The 19,962-nt window shown below is 40.4% G+C and overlaps 2 protein-coding genes across 3 annotated transcripts in view; one reads left to right on the plus strand and one right to left on the minus strand.

Moving 5' to 3' along the window:
* The first annotated feature begins 1,681 nt into the window (after nucleotides 1–1,681).
* Nucleotides 1,682–11,023, plus strand: rtn2b (reticulon 2b). Its single transcript, XM_033610784.2, has 7 exons — nucleotides 1,682–1,828; nucleotides 4,473–4,680; nucleotides 4,867–5,005; nucleotides 5,697–5,766; nucleotides 7,003–7,049; nucleotides 7,263–7,321; nucleotides 7,437–11,023. Exons 1-7 carry the CDS (start codon nucleotides 1,816–1,818, stop codon nucleotides 7,543–7,545), a joined length of 645 nt encoding a protein of 214 aa, XP_033466675.1. The 5' UTR covers nucleotides 1,682–1,815; the 3' UTR covers nucleotides 7,546–11,023.
* Nucleotides 11,024–12,400: 1,377 nt separating this feature from the next.
* Nucleotides 12,401–19,962, minus strand: part of nectin3b (nectin cell adhesion molecule 3b) — a 32,282-nt gene continuing 24,720 nt past the window's right edge. The window contains exons 6-8 of one of the 2 annotated variants that reach the window (XM_033609876.2): nucleotides 19,498–19,642; nucleotides 15,441–15,543; nucleotides 12,401–15,033 (exon numbers count right to left, since the gene is read on the minus strand). In XM_033609876.2, coding sequence (XP_033465767.2) covers nucleotides 14,860–15,033; nucleotides 15,441–15,543; nucleotides 19,498–19,642 — 422 coding nt within the window. In that variant the 3' untranslated portion in view covers nucleotides 12,401–14,859. Of the gene's footprint in view, nucleotides 15,037–15,440; nucleotides 15,544–19,497; nucleotides 19,643–19,962 lie in introns of both variants that reach the window. The other variant, XM_033609868.2, reaches the window with a different exon arrangement.

Below are 19,962 nucleotides of genomic sequence, written 5' to 3' on the forward strand. Positions count from 1 at the left end.
AATACATAAAAATATACTTCAAAAAAGAAAAGTGCTAAATCTAAAATCTACAAAATAATAATAATAAATACACATAATAGGAGTTCTAATGTTAATGGGCATCCAGTCAGTTAGCTAGTCAGTAGCACCTTGGCTTTAATATTAACACATGCACATGACACAACAGCTAGCTTCTCTCATTCCAATTCAAACAGAGGACAGTGGTACTGACCACCTGTAACGTTTCCTAGCTAGAAAAAACGTCAGCTAACTCCTACCTAACAACATAAACAGTGACCTACGATTGAATGCAGCAAAAATGAGGTCTGGTAATGATAATAATGTGTTGGTATTGAGTGGTAGAAGTTAAGAAATGTGCCACATATCCTGGTTTAAGCCAGGTACTTACACCACTACTGCATATCACCCACTCTGGAAGGCAGCGCATTGCTCTGAGCCCGAGTCGGGGAAAGGTGGGAGGGATGGGGTGGATCAAACCATTTTTGAGGCAAGGGGGGGTGCTGCTGGATTTTTGTTGTTCCAACCAGGTACTGTATGGTTTTGACACTTTTCTAGCTTGTTAAAAAGGGACATACAGTAAAAAAAAAAATTCAAAAAAATCTCTCAAATTTTTACGGGTGCTGGGATTCAATTTAGGGGTGCTTCAGCACCCCCAAAAATGGGCTAGAAACGCCTATGAAAACAGCCTATTCAGTGGTGGATCTTCCTACAGACACAGCTGAAGACAAAATTTGCAATTTTGCACATATTCTACTTTTTCACATTTATTCTTTATTAGTTTTGTTAGCTTAGTTGTTTATTTGTGCTGGTTTCTCATTAGCTCTCGTCCTTGATTGTAATAAATGCAAAGCTATAAAACATAATGATATCATTCTTATGATTATTATTATTATTACTACCACCATTGGCACCAGGCTGTGAATGTATGATGCACATTTTTGTTGATGAAATGTTAAAACATTTTCTTGTATGCAAATTTTCACAACTGGATAATGCAAGAATCACTTCAGGCCTACAAAAATTGATAATTAAAATCTAAAAAAAACAACTATCACTCATTTCCATATTTTTTTTTGTAAAGGTAACAGGAAGCTGCTGGATCCCCAGGTTGCTCAACCCTGTCTGTACCATGAAGTATTATATTTATACCTGTAACAATAATCTGGATGTTACTGTAATGTGCAGTAGAACCATGAACCAGTATCTGCCTGCAACATGGGAATATCTGTTTTTTAAGTGCTTAAAGCAAATTAGAGTATGAATCAATCGTAATAACAGTCAGATGTGAGTTATAGTGAGAAGGGCTATAATTCTCTCATAATGAACACTGCAGAGAAAAAAGTCTGTGGATCTTACTGCATTAAAAATGTGATGCACCTCAGTCATTTTTCTATTAGTTTGTCATGAATGCTGGAGGAAATTGTAGCATCCTACTGACATTGGTTGTGTTCTTATTGATACTGACTGGTAAAGAATTTTACATTAAAGGCTGATTCTCACTAACATGGCTGCTTGTGAGGGCCTCTGGGTGCAGGTCAGCCACCAACTGAACTGGCTGAGGAACCACGAGAGCTGAGGGACATGGACATGCTGATGTCTCGGGTTCCCAATTTCAGCCTGTGTGTGTGTGTGAGTGTGTGTGTGTGTGTGTGTATGTGTGTGTGAATCCAAACAGGGGGTATCCAATACAGGATAAAATTAGGCCAGCCAGGCCTTATATTGCTGACAGAGCTGGGGTGGCCAAAAAAAGCCTGGAGAGTGAGCCAACGGTGGAAGCACAGGGAAGAGAGAAAAGCAAGCAGGATCGTCGCTGAAATGGCCACCAAACGTAAGGAAATAAATGGTGACAGCTTTAAGTAAAGTGAATCAGAGCAGACAGGGAGCTGGTCAGAGTCCAGCTGTCAGGTGGAGGAGGAAGAGATGATTTATTTTTTCCCCTCTGTTGGGCAGGTGTGAATACAAACAGGATGACCAGTCAAATACTGAGTCCTGCATGTCTTTCATTCAGTGGACAGATGGGACTCAGCTAAATGAGACTCTGTCGCTGACTGAATGCTGTTTGTTTGTTTATTCTAAAAGGTCAAAACTGTATCTTAAGTATAGATGAACAGAGGATTGATGTGTGTTTTCTTGTCAGGGTTGTTTTTCTAAATTGTATTTTACTTTTATTTTTAGGATTAGAATCAGAGTTAGGCTATGGTTATGCCATGACTGGAAATTGTTTTAATACCTTAGGTGTAAAATCTTAAGTGAGTGTCTCTGTTTCTGGCTTACCAGCTTCATGTCAGAATAACCATTATCCAAATAACCATAACCAATAAGAAAACTTGAAATAATCTAATTTAACATTTCAAAAGGGTTTGCTGGTGTAGTTGTGTGTGTGTGTGTGTGTGTGTGTGTGTGTGTGTGTATTCAAATGCGTGACTCAGTCATTTGTCAATGATCTTTTAGGAGACAAATTGTTGTTGTGTGTGTCTCTGTGTCTCCTGCATGTTTATGGGTGAGATCCTTGAGTTTTAATCAGATAATTACCTTGAGATTAACACTGGCCTTAGGAGGCTCATTTAGTGTTTTGCTGTTTGAATATCTAATGTTGTACTATGACTCATACTGTAATTATTCCTTTATTTATTATTCACTCAGAAAAGTGCATTATTAAAAGCAACACATTCATGCAGATGCATTGTTTTTTTCCTGAAAGAGACAAACAAAAAGATGCTACTGCTTAGGATGTCCTTGACTCTCATAAATTAGTCCCACGGACTGTATGCTAACAAAGCTTAACACATGTACTGAATAGAACTACTAGAAAGGAATAAATAGATATGCTGATTTTTGATTTTCCTGGCAATGTACAGCCAAATGTTCAACATGTGTTTTATCTATATATAGGTAACTGGCGTATTTAGTGATTTAGTTGCTGTTTAAACTCTATGTTTTTTTTTTTTAAATATATAAATCTGTAACTTGCTGTCCATTTAGCCTCTGGTACAGAGGGAGAGATGTGTGTCACATTTCCATCAGCACCATCAGCAGGTTTGTTTATAATAAACAGAAGAGGATAGAAGATGATCTGGGTCATTTGAATGAGGAGTTAGAATCACATACACTCACTTGTTTTTTTTAAGTGGTGTCACTTTTTAGGAAAACTGATATGAAACTATGTGAAACAAAGTCTGAGCCTCTTTAACACCCACAGTAACAGATACAACAAAAACAGAGCTGTAAAAAAGATGCAGTGCCTGACGGAGCTTTGCTAACTGTCAGGCATCTTAACAGTCACCATTTCTTTTTCATCTCCATTACAATTTAGTTAAAGGGACAGTTCACCCCAAAATAAAAATATTTGTATTTTCCCTCTTACGTGTTGCACTATTTATCTATCTGTTGTTTTGTTTTGGGGTGAGTAGCCTAGTGTTGGAGATACTGGACCTCAAAGATCTTCCTTCTCTCCAATATAATGGAACTAGATGGCACTCAGCTTGTGGTGCCCAAAGTGCCAAAAAGTACATTTGAAAAACTCAACAGCAATGTCTCTTTCCAAGATAATCCACAGACCTTGTTGTTAGCATTTTCATGTAGGAACTATTTTCTTTTTACAGAACTACATCCACCAACAGTATCACTGCATAGAAGGAAGTGTGGCTCTACTGCTAGCTCATCTAGCACCACTGAGCTAGCTAACATTACAGCTGCAATAAAGAAGACGCCACTAATGTTGACATCTCACTCTATCAGAAACATGAGCCTCTTGTCCATGAGTAGTTACACAGTTGGCGGATGTAGTTCGGTAGAGATAAAATAGTTCCTACATGAAACTGCTCACAACAAGGTCTGTGAATTATCTTGTGTATCCGGATCATGATTTCTGCAAAGAGACATTGCTGTTGAGTTTTTTTTGTTGTTTTTTCTTTTCTTCTTTGCACTTTGAACACCACAAGCTGAGTACCATCATGTTCCACTATATTGCAGACATCTTTATGGCTGAAATCGCCAACACTCTGCAACTCACACCAAAACAATCTAGACTGATAAACTGCACTACAGGTAAGAGGGAAAATATGTAGTTTTGATTTGGAGGTGAACTGTCCCTTTAACCTCTCTTCATCCTTCTGCCATCTATCTAAGTGGCACCACGAGGACCTTTCAAGTGGCTGAAATGATTATGTGATTTGTGATTGAGGTTCAACAGTCCAAAAAAAGCAAGCAAAAAAAACAAACAACTGCTTTACAGGCAGGTGATGCAGATGTCACCAAAATGAAATAAAAAAAAACCAAAACAAACAAACATAAGAAAACCAAGCTTCAGCTTCAGCTTCAGCTTCTGATGAATTATGAAGAGTACCTTATCTAACTGATCAAGGCCTTACTGAGAATGGAGTAGATAATCTACAAACTACCTCTGTCAATCACACATTCACTGTAATTCATCTCTTTTGCTGTCTCTAACATGTGTGCGTCTTCTTGTGCAGTTGTAGATCTGGTGTATTGGCGGAAATTGAGGAAGACTGGGGTGGTGTTCACAGGGCTGGTGGTCAGTCTGGCCAGTCTGTTCCAGCTCAGTGCCATCACCGTAATCTCCCACATCTGTCTGGGTGTCATGTGTGTCACCTTCACCCTACGATTTTACTATAAATTGCTGGAGCTGCTGCGCTGGAACCCTGGGGTGCACCCCTTCCAGTGAGTCTGTAAACGTTAATTTAGACTATTTGTGCATTTTTCCAACCTCAAGCCCACACTGAATGCTGCTGTGCTGCTCTCTATGGGTCGATAATTTCAATTATGTTGCACTTGTGGCTAAATGTAGGGCATGATTGCTTTGTATCTCCTGTGATCTTAAGGGCCTGTATGTGTTTTTGTCCCCAGGTCATACCTGGATTATGACAGCTCCCTGACAGATAAGGAGACAGTCGTGCTTGTGGAGGAGGTGGTGCTGATGATCGCATTTGCAGTCACAGAGCTCAAACGCCTGCTTTTCATCGAAAGCGTTATCGACTCTATTAAGGTCTGAGTGTGATGATAAAATAATAATATGTGCATTTATGCATGAACACCAACAGATTGATAAAACTGGTTGTGAGTAGTTTCCTATAGTTTTAAATCAGAGCTTAACAGAGCTGCACAGAGTGGGTGTTGATTCTCAGTGGGATTAATAGTGTAATCAACCCCCTGCACATTATGACACCATAGGTCGTTTGTGTGAGTAGCTTATTACGACGCATATTATGTTTGTTGTTCAGTGGTGACCTCTAGTGGCCACAGTAATTATGGTGAGAGAAAGTCAGATGATATAGTTAAAGGAGCAACAAAGTCCCCATAGGGAGGAGCTTGGGGTAGAGAGGTCGGTCAAACACAGGACTGACCCAGGAGAGCACTGTTAATGTCCCACGTGAAACCAAAAGTCAACAATTACGTATTTTAACTTATGTACGTATGTAACGTCCTGCTAAATGCTTAACATCACGTCATAACGTGGCGTTTACTACTGTAGGCCTATATATGTAAATTATGTTATGGCTATTTTAACCCATATAATTATTCTTTTCCTAAACCTCCCCACACCCTGGTAAGGGTGCTAGTTTTGGAAAAGCTCCTATGGATCCTACTATGGTAGGAACAAATGACCTATGGGGTCATATGGGCTGAAAGACTGGGCTGCATCGACTTAACAATTCATTTTTTATGTTCTCTCCCAGTTTGTTTTGCTCCTGTATCTGCTGACCTATGTTGGAGTTGAAACCAGCGGATTGACTCTGATCATAGCGGGTGAGTTCTTCATCTAAAAATGACTCATGAGTGTTTTCTCATGCCACCTCTGTGACTAAGGTCGGGTTAAGTTTAGGCAAACCAAAACTACTTGGTAAAAGTTAGGAAAAAGATCATGGTCATGGTTTATATCAAGAGTTTCCAAAATTTTTCCCTTCGAGGGCCAAACCTGAAACTTAAAGTGATAGTTCAGGTTTTTGGACATGAAGTTGTGTGAAACGCTGACCATCTGTAGCTCTGATGTGACGGTGTCACTACTCTCAATGAGCCTCCTGCTCTGAGAAATTGCCCATAGCTTACTGAAGTAGTAGAAAAAGTAGTTCTGAAGATGTACGGGGGACACGTAACCAAAAGGTTTTAAGCTACAAAAAAGTATGCATGTGTTTTGTTAGACTATTTCAATAATTTTAAAACAACCCCGCATTACGTCAGACCTTGCTATCAATTGGGACTATTTTCTGGCCAGTATCACTCCACCGTGCAGGCCCGCAAGACAGCACGGCAACAGAAATCAATAAGACAGTTCATCACCACGCCGTGCAGGTGCGCAGGATAGCAACGGCTAACGAAAACTTCATCGGCTGTTTCCAACAGAAAACCAGTAGGCTATTATGTGAGGAAAAAGATGTACTTGCCCTATATATACCTACTACTACAGCGCAAACACCGGCTCAGGCTCACGACACACCCTCGTCAGCTGCTGTAGGTAAACAGAGGAACCTATCCCAGCTGACATTTGGCAAGATGCAGTGTACACAATTAGGAGTTACCACTTAACCTAAACTACATGTCTTTAGACTGTGGAAGGATTTGTGTAGAAAACCCATGCTGTCACAGGTAAAACATGCAAATTCCACAAAGAAGAGCCCCAGGTGGCTCATGGGTTTGAACCTGAAACCTTCTTACTGTGAGGCAGTGCCAACCATTGCTCCACAGTGCCACCCAGCAGAGTGTATCATGTTTTTTAAATCACTTTTTTCCCCACGCTAGAAACATTTGGCCAGCCAAATCAGCGCTTACAGGGGGCCAACTCTGGCCCATGGGCCCCACTTTGGGAGGCCCTGTTTTATATAAACCAACATAAATCCCAGTCTCCCAGCTCAAGGTTACAGAGACTGAAGAGCATCTCCACCCTGTCCTAGTCGCTAAAGAGCCATCCACACAGAGACATGTTGAATACCATGAATTCTAACAGATAAATTCACAAATAATTTCTCCTTTGTTCTTGTTTAACAGCTGTGATCGCTGTTTTCTCTCTTCCTATGTTGTACAAAAAGCAGCAGGTGAGTTTCATTATTTTACAGTCAAATCTGTCACTGAATTGCAACACTTACACAAACAGCAAAAAAGAAAAACTCTAAACTAGTAATATGATATTATATTAGATATATATTAGATATAATTACTAAGAAAATGACTTCTCTGATTCCTGAGAAATAAAATTTAGATACAAAAATGCTTTGAATGCACTGACCTGTCTGACATTTTGGTGACAGGTGCGGATAAGGAGGGTGGTTAGAGCGGTCAAAGCTTTTATAAAGAAAATCAAGAACCTGTAAGTAACCTGCTTGTTATATAATGTCTTTTCATATGCTCATGCTTATAACATATGAACATGTTTTTGTTCTCTTTTGTCTATTGACATGTGTGATGCCTCTGTTTTGTTGCAGGTTCGTCAGTCTGTATGAAAAAGTGAGACCCCCTCCTGCTCCTGCAGGAGCCCCTAAACCTACAGTTATAACTCCACCTGCCCCCAAACAGAAAGCCAAGTCAAAGTAATTTGTTGGTCGCGTGTTAAAAGCACCCAGGATTTGGGATTTGGAAAATGTTGGAATGGTACATCCTCTGAGGGGCCGCTTTGAGGGGCAGCTCATTTCCATATCTCCGCCATGATGATTGTTTATGGGAGCAAGATTTAATCCATCCTGACAGCTGAAACAAAGCTGCCATTCACTCACAGAAAGGAGTGAAAGTGCATGAGGAGAAGAATTTTATTTACTGAGATGCTTTCTGTGGGCAGCGTTTAATATAAGCAGCAGTTCACACAGTCATCTGCTCCAAGCAGGGACAGACTGTTTTTTATTCTTTGATAACAGGTCTATTTTTACATAATCACCGAGCTCCGTGTTCCTGTGGAGCTGCAGAATTATTTATAATGAAGCAGTGAAGCATTATTGCTGCTCTCATTATGTAGCATCATAAATTGTTAGCTGGACAGAATAAATCTGACATGAACATCACCTGCCATTAATTAACATGAATGGTTTTATGCTTGCTACAATGAACTATCAGGAAAAGCTTTTTAAGCAGCAGCTCCTCTAACTTTTTATGAGACTTAAATCAGAAATAATGAGAGCATTGTCCTCTGCTCTTCATGCTAATTTCATTTAATCAGGTATAAACAGCAACTTCCTGCTGCTCTTGGGGCAGTTCAATGATTAAAGGTACACAGTGTAGCAACAAAACAGCTCTTAACAAGTGAGAGCAACTTCAACTGTCCAGCAACAACTAACTGAATTACTTACAGCACAAAACAGCAGCAAGTTTTACTTTACAAATAAGATTTGAAGAAGAAACTTTATTTCTGCTCTCATTTTTTAACTGTAAGTTATAACCTGCAGTGACTGACTTTTTTTTGCCACGTGGGCAACTGAAACAAGCTGAGACACAGTACTAATATTAGCTTTTGTGTTCGCCTGATGAATAACAGTACAATATTTACTCATTTTTCAGCTCTGTTTGGCTCATGACCGATTCTTTGAGCTGCTCAACGCTCCACTATGTTCACCAGCTAGCTACTAAATTTACCTGGTGTTTCCTGCTGAGCAGGTAGTGTCCAGATGGGTTTTTTAAAACTCAAAACAACTGCATGCTGCAGCTGAAAATAGTTAGTCAAAACAGTTGTGGGCAGGAAACAAAACTGTGAGCTGAAAGATGTGAAAATGTTCTGTAGAGCTCAAGAAAACTGTAGAGTCCACTGATAATCTCTTTGGCTTTGTCAATATGAGCAACCCCTTTAAAATACAAGAATATCATATAAAAAGCAATTACAGCTGCTTTAAAGGTCCAGTGTGTATAGGCAGCCAGTATAGGCAGATGTTTCTACAGCTGATATCTCCGACACTTGGCAACTCACACCAAAACAATCTAGAATGATAAATAACACTACATGTAAGAGGAAAAATAAGTCTTCTTGATTTGAAGTTGAACTGTCCCTTTAAGTTTGCCAGAATGTTTGTAATTGATTTCTCAAGTTAACTTTCAAACACTCTTTGGTTTGAGTCTTCTATCCTACATAACCATAACTATCTTCATGAGGACTCACCACCTCCACCCTGTTTCAGTTGCATAATTGTGTGAACCAATTGCACCATAGCCTGCCTTCAGAGGACATTTCACTACATTAAACTACATCTATGGATAGAATATCAGGAGTAAAATATTTATCATCATCATCATCATCATCATCATCAGACATTAGATAAAAAGCCAGTTACTGAGACACAAAAATGGTTCAGTGGGCTCATCTTGTCTCAGTTCCAACAAAACCAAACCAAGCAGCATCCTGACATGTCGCTAACAGCTTGCAAGAGAAAAGTGCTTGAGGGGTAGTTTGTCAAGGAGAGGTCAAATTCTGTACTTTTCTCTTTCAAGTACAGTGTCAGGAATTGTATGGAAATGTCAACATCTACGGGTAGAATAATAGAGCAGCATCAAGAAAATAACATTTGTCTCAAGAACTTACTCTGATATTTTCTGTCAGTCCATAATATGACAATTTAATACTCCCAAGGAGGATGTGATGTTTGCATGTCAATACAGCTAGTGTCTGCTACAACTCCATGTCAACATTTTCCAAATCAACCAAGAATTTGGTCACTTTTGTTTTCAGAAATAACCCCCAAATTACCATAAAATTACACAAAACACCTATCAATGTAAAATCCAAATTTCACTGTAATGCAGCACGGCTTCCTTTTTCCCCCTGAAAGTCAAAAACCTTAAAGGAAACAGAGCCTTCTCATTGTTTACGTATTAGTGTTTGAGCCAACAGTGTGGCAGAACACTTGAATGCACTACATAAGTTAACTGGACAAAGTTCATGATAAATATTTCCTTTTAATGGACCTCCACAAACAGCCTGGACACTTCAGTCATGACCTGACGTGGAGAGTTGCACTGCTTGTCATGTGGACATTCAAAATTTATTGCCTGATTTTTCCCCTCCAAACGAGTTGATAAATTGTCCCCCACTGTCACTCAAACTTTTTCAGTGCTCCAACAGAAGTGAGGGTGAGTAAATAATGACAAAAGTTTCCATTTTGGGTGAACTAATCCTTAATTCAACCTTCATTCTGACAGCTGTAAGGGTTTAAGCTGCCAAACCTTAGTCAGTAAACTGTTCAATGCAGTTGTTCAGCTGGTGTGCTACTGGTAGCATGTCAGATAAATGTTGATGACCCTGTGGTCGGTGTTTCAAACCTAAAATGCAGCTGCACTCATACTGACATGTCTTAAGAAACTGAAGTTATTTACTGTCATTTCACATCATGAGCCCAGGTTGGTGGCTGTAATGAACAAAATAAAACTGCCAGAACACCTCATTTATAAAGAAAACACATTTTCTGATAGTTTTAGTTTACTTTTTCCAGGACACTTCAACCATCTTCATAAGGACTGTTTCTTTGGTAGAAAGTAGTCCCCATGAAAACAGCAAGGTATAAAGGAATATATAATATTATGAGGAAAGGTTCCTTTTTAAAGTTATGAGCAACACAAACAAAATTATATTCACCTGTATTGTGCTGAGCAGGAGAGAGAGATACCTCAAAACCTGGAAAAAGAAAACCAAAACTATTTGAATTACTACTATAAGAAAAGATGCTCCCCTGCATCAGCTTACTGTGGTAACAGCTGATATCACTCAACAGAAATATTTGTATAATTTTTACTGCCGATATTTTTGGCTGTTGATATGGATTTGGCATATTTGTGATACTTTTTTCTCACTATACTTGTTTGTCACTTAACTGTAAAATGCTCAACAAAATAAAAGTGTGATCATGATGAGGAAGATGCTTTACGTGAGGCATGACAGGGCTTAACCTACACTGTGCTTTGTTTGTTTCTGTTATGGTTTTCACTTTTATCTTTTGTTTAAGATCTACTTATTTCTATAGGTATTTATTATTTTTTTTTATTGTTGTTTCCTATTTTTATGTTGCTCCCCAATAAAAGGTTATTTACTAAAAACAAAGGTGAGTTTGCTTGGCACTGTGCACCCCCCAAAGCGAATGTTAATCACTTTGCCATCTGTTAATTATATTAAGAACAATGCGAAAGTCCCCTTTCACAGCAGGTATTTCAACTTGGCATAGCAGGAAAAGCACAGGTGTTGAAAGTAACATTAATTTCTGTTCAAGTGTCCCAGTAAGCCATGGCGGTGTGACAGTGAACCAGCATGCCCAAAACCCTGAAACTGAAGCAGCTACATGGAATTCAGCCACCAATAATCTTATTATTTACATATCTTCAGTGAAAAAGGCCCATTAATTTTCTACTGTGTAAAACAGTACCAACCACTGAGGTTTACAATGCTAAATAAGCAAAGGAAAAGCTCAGGTAGACAGTTTAATTTTGGTATCATCGGGCACAAATCCTACCATAACCTTTGAGCATATGAAAATACAAGCGGTCTGAGAGAGCACTACATTTCTGCACCTCTGTTTGGCTCTGTTTTGAGGCTTTAGAAAATCTAGCCTGTGATGGGAGACTTTGGCCAATCACAGTGAGAGCAGCTGTCAGTCATAACAGTCACTGCTTCTGAGCCGCAGTCTGTCAAACTAGGCAGTGCTGATCAAATATGAATCAAGATTGTTTTACTGCATTGCCTATTTCTTACCTCAGGTATTCTCAGAAACATATTTTAGTGTACTGTTTAAAATAATCAGGCTGAAATGAAGCACTGCCCACCAACAGGAGTGAATGTTCTTATTTTACAGCTAAACAGTACACTAAAATATGTTTCTGAGAACATTTGGGGTGAGAAATAGGCAATGCAGTAACAGAATCCTGATTCATATTTGATCAACGCTGCTGAGTTTGACAGTTTGATGGCTGTTCACAAGCAGCGAATGCCCATAGGAGGACTATGAGGAGAGAGGAGCATTAATAATCTGCCTCATGCACTAATGTCAGTTATAAAAAATATTTGATTTGCTAAAGCAGTTACCAACAGTAGCTTTAGAGAGACAAATATAATAACATGGATGAGCTACCACCCAAGACACCTTCAGCATATTTATGTTTATGCTATAGCTGGAAAATACATGCATATTTATTGTCTTTACAACCATATATTGTATGTATCTTTAATTGTGATTTAATTTTTTTTTTCTAAATTAACACTACAAAGAAATGATGTTCAGTCAGAGTTATGCCTCCCATTAAACCTGCAGTCCAGCATGACACACATCAACTAGTACACAGCTAGTAAAATATAATATGATTTTCCATTTACAAAAAATAAACCTCCCTTAGGCTTCTCTTAATTAATGTAGCTTTATCTCTTGCACCCTTAAATCTGCCACATTAAATTATATTTTTAATCAAATACAGTCTTTCCTCAACAGAGAACAGCCAAGGGTCATATTTACTTTATATATTCAGTGATAGTAATACATTCACCACCAGGGGCTGCACTGACATGTTTGGCCACTAGGTGTTGCTCTTGGAAAGTGCCAGCTACGCCCCTTCACCAGAGGATGGAGAAACCCACTCATCACTGACTGATCTAAAGGAATAAATGAATCCTGACAAACATGTTAACCATCATTACAATGAGAGCTCCTGACATACAAACCCTGCATCATTCATACAAAATGTTTCCTGGTAATAAAAACTGCTTTTCTCTCTGTTGGGAGAATCATGGTGGATGCAATGTGACTGTGACCTTGAGATGAATTTACCTCAGAAACCCTCCACACGTCAATTCAAAGTCTCTCTCAAATCTTCAAGGACTTCTTCTCTCTGTTTTCACATGTAGTGACTCAGAGCCTCCTTCTCTCAGTCTGTTTTTACTTTCAGAGGGTTGCTGAACACCTTCATGGAGAGATTTCATACACAGTGAGAGCAGATGATGATGTTTACTGTTGCCACAGCATCATGTCACTGTCGAAAATTTAATTATGCATTTAAATTAAAATGCATTTTTATACATAAATCAAACAAGACAAGAGCACATGACTCTCTGGTTACACTAGAGAAATGCTAACACTACAGCACAAGATATACTTGGAGGGAATACCCCCAAAATGTCAATATGGCACTTCAAACAGTTAGTTCTCCAGATAAAAGTCAGGCACAGGAGTATGACGTACGTAATCCGCTGACTCCTCGCAACAAATGATGTGAATATTTCATTCAGTTTACACATAACAAGTCTGTTTTTTTGCAGTATGTATAAAAAGTACTGACATTAATAACGTCTCAGATTACTGTTTCCCTGATTAGCAGGAGGTTACGACTCTACATAATTACACATATTTACAAATCTACAGTTTCTGCTGCCAAAAAAGCATTGTGTCATAACATTAAAACAGCACAATCACAGAACTGGGACAGAAACACCTTAATTAATCCCTTCATGGTCTGTGTTGCAGTTAGTACATTTGGTCTCAGTGGACCTAAGCGGTTTGGATCTGGCGTGGTTTGGTCTAGTGATATGCCTGAGAATAGTGTCTCAGAGTTATGCTTTGTGGTTTCCGCTCTGATAAAAGAAAAAAGGAGAACAGAGTTTGGATTTTGGTGGTTAACTATGACCCTCAGCTGATTTCTACAGCCCAGACGCCAGAAGACTATAGTGGAATTGTATGTTTCTGCAAACCACCGGTACTTTATATTTGTACGTTTCATACATATCTTATCAATGTCTCTAAAGTGATGTGGAATATGAGCTGACTTTGTCATCAGGACTTGAGGGGGATGGTGGATAGCATCATCTGCATGAGTCGTCACTGTGTTTCAAGTGGCTTTGTAGCCACAAAACGTGGGTGTTTTTTAGTGACCACAGGGGATAGTGCTGGTAAAAGCAGTTGTTTGCTTGCATTTCCAGTCATGATTGTGCCACCAAAACCAAGTTCTTAAGCCAAAACCTAACCACATGTTAATTACAGCATTGTTGAAACGTAAAATTTCAATGTAAAGTTAACATGTATCTGCTATACAATAATATAGAAATGTAATGTATCTATGGTTTGCAGAAATGTACAATGCCCAACATTTTTTTCTGGCAATTGGGTTGTTTTTCTATCTACTTATGTACAATATAATAATACACAAGCTGATTGAGGGGCAGATATGGAGTCTTGCTTTCTTGGTCATGTGGTTTCAGAAGCATCAGTATCCTAAGTGATAACAAACTCTAAATACAGATAAATACAGGATATCTGCAAAACAGAGAAAAAAGAAAGAAAAAATATTTAAAGAAACAGTTCGACATTTTGGGAAATGCACTTATTCGCTCTCTTGTTGAGAAATAGATGAGAGGATTGTGTCTGTACAGTAAATATAAAGCTAAAGACAGCAGGCAGTTAGTTTAGCTTAGCATAAAGACTGGAAGCAAATGGGGAACAGCTAGCCTGGCTCTGTCCAAACATCAAATAAGCCAAATTTTAAAAAGACAATTTGTGGTTATATGGGAGTGTTGTGTGCTGGATTATTTCTCGGATGGGCGCGGTGACCTCCAGGTGTCTTGTCATTACCGTGAGGTTGCCAGGCAACCAGCAGAGACTCCAGATTTTAGAGAGAAGTACAAAAATTTTGTTACGTTTGGACAGAGCCAGGCGAGCTGTCTGCCCCCAAGAGAGTGGCATCAATCTTCTCATCTAACTCTCAACCAGAAAGACACTAAGCAAATTCCCCAAAGTGTTGAACTACTTAAGACACATAACATTTAAAAATGTGAAGTAAAAAGACAGATGTTGCCCTCTAATGCTGCCAGCTGTTTCCTCAGGTGAAGCTGGTAAAACTCGATGCTGCTCAGACAGAGTGAATGACTGCCAGGTGCTGTGTGGACTGTGTTCAGGATGTCTGTCACACATAGTGTTCACGGTGGTTGATGTACACCCGGTCTGTCCCACTCTGATGACACACCCACTGCAGACGGGATGGCTGCTGGGTGGGGCTCTGTGTTGCCGATGGTCCTGACCTTCTTGTGGGTGGGTGCTGCCGGTCAGTCAGCTCACGCCTGTGGTCTGTCCTGCGAGTCTGCTGGTTAAAGTCATAAAAGATGTACAGTGTGACGGCTCTTTCATGCCACAAACAGTTTTGTCATCTCATGTGATACCTCATGTCAGCGCATCACAAAGTCAGATTAGGTATAGAGAAACAGGAAAGTTTTCTTTCTGAGTTAGACTTAAAAAAAAAAAGTACAGGCTTATGAAAGCTTGAGTTGAGCTGAGCACACAAATTAAAATTTAAACTATCCTACATATTAAATGAGTACAGCCATTAGGCCTCCTGCTTAATAATCACACATAATGACATCGGCAAGTGTTATTACTTCCCGTTGTGACTCATCATCAGCTCACCAAGTGATAATCTTTGTGGTGCTGATGATTCAGATGAAATGCACTGACATATTAAAGTGGTTATGAAAGTGGAGCGGGGTTTACCTGACAGAGCCAGGCCACTTGTGATGCGTGGACACCCAGGGGAACTGCAGGTGCTCTCTCAGAGTAGGGAGGAGGCGGCTTGTGTGTCGGAGGAAGGTCAATCCTTCAGAGACGCAGAAAAAGAAATCGCAATGAAGAGAGATTTTATTTTTACAGAACACAGAGAGAGAGAGACCTGAAAGAGAAAACTGTGATATTAGAAAGGAGCAGCATAAAATAATAAGTTTCTGCTGGGTGCAAATTCAATTACTGGATCAAATTTAGAGAGGGGCTGCTTAGAGTAACACCTTTAGGTCAAATGCTGCTTGTCTAACCCTGATTAGATGTCATCTGGGATGGGTTTCGAAGTTAAAAACTGATATCAGAAAGCCTGAGAAACAAAGCTGGAGGTGTTGAGACCTTTACAGGATAAAAAAAGACGCTATGGGAATGTATTATGGGAAATGTAGGATCCAGTATTTTTAAAGCCTTGACCCACTCCAGGGAATAAAAGTCAGGATATTTCAGTCTCTGGTGCATCAATTTTGACCAATATTTTAACAATCTATCTCTTTCAAGTCCACTTAATTTAAGGTAGTGCAATAAAATACTCAAGTGTCCCTTTAAGCAGTGGTGTCCAGCTATACTAATGGTGTCATACCTAAATCAACAGGATATTTGGCAGCATGGTGTAAAGGTGATTGATTTTCATATATAATAGTAAATTGGAGGGTTTCTGACAGCTGCTGTAAGATCCCTCACTGTGCCAGTTCCTCTAAACCACAGTCAGAGTGGTTTTCTCATTTACTGAAATCCCTCTCCACTACTAAACGGAAACCTAGAAACTGACCTTGGCCATCCATAAAATGATGTCATGACAGGCATTGATTCTCTAACACTGTAGATCACTTGATGCTGCTCTTCTCTTTCATACTTGGGGATGAGAAGCGGTGAGAGACTCCAGTTCAGTGACACGCTGTCCTGCACTCACGTGTGTGTGTGATGAAGGAGAGGGACGAGGCTTGCGTCCACCCGCCCCCCGCCCACCCCGTCATCCCATTGGGACTTGCAGCCACGGTCACACTTAAGATGCTAAGTTTGTCGTGGCATTGACCACAGATCAGTGTGAGGGTAAATACACCGTCCTGTAGTGTCAGTGTGGTGATGCAGGGCCCACACCCATGCACTGAGTATTTTTCCCCTCAGTTCATGCTGTTTTGTGCCCGTCAGCAGTGTCTGAAGGTGGCCTGTTATCACTTTCACATTATCAGCCAGGTCAAAACTCAGTCAGAGGTACGTTTTGTCACTGAAGTTAGGATGCAACATTTTACAAAGGACCATATGTGTGGAGTGAAGAAACAAATGTCATTACTAGTAAGTCGACTCCCTTATGTATATCATAGCTGAGAAAATCCTTTTGGCTGCAACAATAATATTCCATGAATCAACTCCTTGCTTTGTGTTTCCCAATTATAAGCTGCAACTTGTATATCCAATAAGTCTCAGCCTCACTCTCATACATCATTGGCTTATTTGCAATTGACATGAACTTTGTATTTTGGGAGGATTTTTAGCACTCCAAGTTCAATGCTACAGGAATAACATTTATTTAGCAATGAGCTTCCTTCTTTGAGACACACGTGATGCATCTAACTATGTTTCCCAGGTGTGAGCACGCTCAATGACACTAAGAGGGATAGATAGGGGGATCAACCCGCAATCTTACAGATATGGTCCACAGGTTCATGATAATGTTTTGCATGTAAGGGGTTGTAGGTTGATCAGGAGTATTGGAAAGATTAAGTACACATCTAGGTTGAATGACTTGAATGTAAGATAGATGCAGAGTGAATCAAAACACACAGACATTTTTACTTAGACACTTTTGGGGAAAATACTAGACTTAAATTCATTCCTGGAGACTAACCCCTAACCCCTAAGCCTAACCACTACTTGCCTAACCCCAAGGACCCTGACACACTGCCCATTGATCCGACAGCCCATTGGTTCGACATCCCATTGTTCCAACCATATTAAACCCATTGTTCCGAAGTCCGTTCCGAAATCATCATGATGCCCTGTGGTTAAGGTCTGGATAGGTTTAGGCACAAAAACCACTTGGTTAGGGTCAGGAAAAGATCATGGTGTGGGTTAAAATGAAAAAGAAAGGGGCATCGGTGGCTTAGTGGTAGAGCAGGCGCTCCATGTACAAGGCTGTTGCCGCAGCGGCCCGGGTTCAACTCCAGCCTGTGGCCCTTTGCTGCATGTCACTCCCTCTCTCTCTCCCCCTTTCACACTTGTCTGTCCTATCAAATAAAGGCTAAAAAATGCCCCAAAAAATGAAAAAGAAAGTGACAAACACATAAGCCGTGAGCCTGCTTCGCCTCAAGCCTTTCCCAGCTGACCCAGAGCCGGTCGCGGCGCATCATCAAGGTAGAAATACGCCCGCCAGGAGCCGTTCAGCACCGCAGACCGTCGGACTAATGGGATGTCGGACCAACAACATGGACCCGACACACCAAACCAACAGTCATCAGTGTGTTAGTGTTGGGCCATTAGTAAACATCTGTGTACCCTGCTTCAGTGGCACAAGTCTGCCCTTTTTGGCTGTTTTTATAGATTCAACATGTTGAATTGGCGTCAAAGCCATCAGTGAGAGAAAATACTCTGACTAGCAGTTTAGCTCAGTGCTTGAGAAGAGAAATCTAAGTGAGGAAAAAACCCCAAAAGACTTAAGTCAAGAGGGCTTGAGATCAAGCCCTGAGAAGCAGTGCTGGGCTGTGAAGCTAATTTTAAATAGTGTCCAAACAGTGGAAGTACAACGCCTGGGTCTGTCACATAATGCCATTGGGCCCAAAGGTTTATATATACATATATTGTGGAAGAGACAACCCCTGCAAAATGACTCATGTCGGGATTTGATCCATTCGGTCTGATAACATTTAGAATGCCTAGAAGAACAACAATTCAATCATTTTTAACCCCATTTAAGTAAGCGGAGGGCTAAAGTGTAAGGTAGCCACTCAGTCACTGTAAGTCTCTGGTGTGCTTGCTCTCGGGGCCCCACGATGTGGAAGAACTGGGTTATTTCATACCACGGAAATCAAGCAGTTTTGAGCAACTTTCATAGGAATGAACGGGGCCCCACCTTCAGCACTGTATCCAGTTCTTTTTATATATCCATGCTTGAGATTAAAACAAACATGTTATATTAGGTAAGATGATTTTTTTAGCCATTGAGCTCTTTAGCAGAAACACTTCCTTTTTGTTTGTGTTACTGTTCGTTAGTGCATGGTAAATATCCTTTGTTCTTTCAACATCGGGTTGTGTTGTTAACTGGCTAACTAGCATCTCGAATCCCTCCTGTCGCTGTTCAGGTTTCCTTTTTTGAATGACAAATACAGACTACTGCCACCTGCTGGTAGCTGGTGATTTTCTCTCACACAGGTACAGAGTGTATGTTCTAGTTGGCTGCAGTTTTTCCAGAATGTTCAAGTGCAACTTTTTGGCCAAGACACAGGCGACTTGAGGTGACACAACAGTCGGCCTATGTCACCACTGGTTCTTTGATGTTGGTTTAACCACTAATGCAAAAATCAACCTTTTTCCCAACTGGGGACATGGCCTTTGTCCTCACTTGGACAAGCTGTCCTCATACATACATGTCGGTAGCCTGAAATGTGTCTCTCTCTCACACACACACACACACACACAAAGCATTTAATGTCTGTCACAGGACTCTGGCAGGCAAAGTGTGACCCAGCTTCTTCTGTAAATAATTCAACATCAAAGTTATTCTTCTTGGCTCTTACATTAACATGAGTGCTGGTGTGCACTATAGGAACAGACTGAACAAAATAGGACAAGGGCTTGCTGCCAAGACAGCAATTATCTGCTACCCCTCAACCTTGTCCTGAAGCCTCCCTGCTCCAGGGCATGCACCGCTGCAGCATTCTCCACAGGAGCAAGGCACAACTCCCTGAACCCTCTGATGGGCTTCAGTCAACCTCAGAAGGTATCATGTCATTAATTAACCAGACGAGCATGTTCTGCAGCATGAATTATTTGTCAGACTTACACTTTGTCAGAGAAAGCTGGTGGTGGGGCCTTGCGAGCAGTGAGGATCACGATGATGAAGACAGCGATGAGGAAAAGAGCAAGGACTGCGCCCATCACAGCTCCGGCCACAACGATGGAGTTTGACTTCTCCGCTTGAGACTGGTCTGAGACAGAATAGAGAGAGACGAAATCACAATAACATCAACATGAGGAGGAACAAAGGACAGAGTCAAACACTGCTGTAAATGAGGTGAAACTCATAATAAGGTTTTGTGTAAACACAGTCAGGGGTGTTGATTTGGGGCTGCATTAAAATATGTGGCATTTGTTTAACAAGGACACAGTGTCTTTGATGATAAGTACTCATAAGCAGGCCCAGCCAGTATAATCCATTCGCAAAACCACAGTGCAACCAGTTTCAGGCCCACAGTAAGTAAGGCCCAAAGTAAAAGCTTGTGCAACTTTGACACTTAACCTACATAGA

This window comes from Epinephelus lanceolatus, chromosome 11, assembly GCF_041903045.1.
Source record: "Epinephelus lanceolatus isolate andai-2023 chromosome 11, ASM4190304v1, whole genome shotgun sequence".
NCBI lineage: Eukaryota > Metazoa > Chordata > Actinopteri > Perciformes > Serranidae > Epinephelus > Epinephelus lanceolatus.

What these genes read in the sequence shown, in the direction of transcription:
- rtn2b (XM_033610784.2), top strand. An exon ending in CCTGGGGTGCACCCCTTCCA is followed by an intron (nt 4,681 to 4,866) that starts GTGAGTCTGTAA and finishes TTTTGTCCCCAG; the next exon opens with GTCATACCTGGATTATGACA. An exon ending in ATTGACTCTGATCATAGCGG is followed by an intron (nt 5,767 to 7,002) that starts GTGAGTTCTTCA and finishes CTTGTTTAACAG; the next exon opens with CTGTGATCGCTGTTTTCTCT.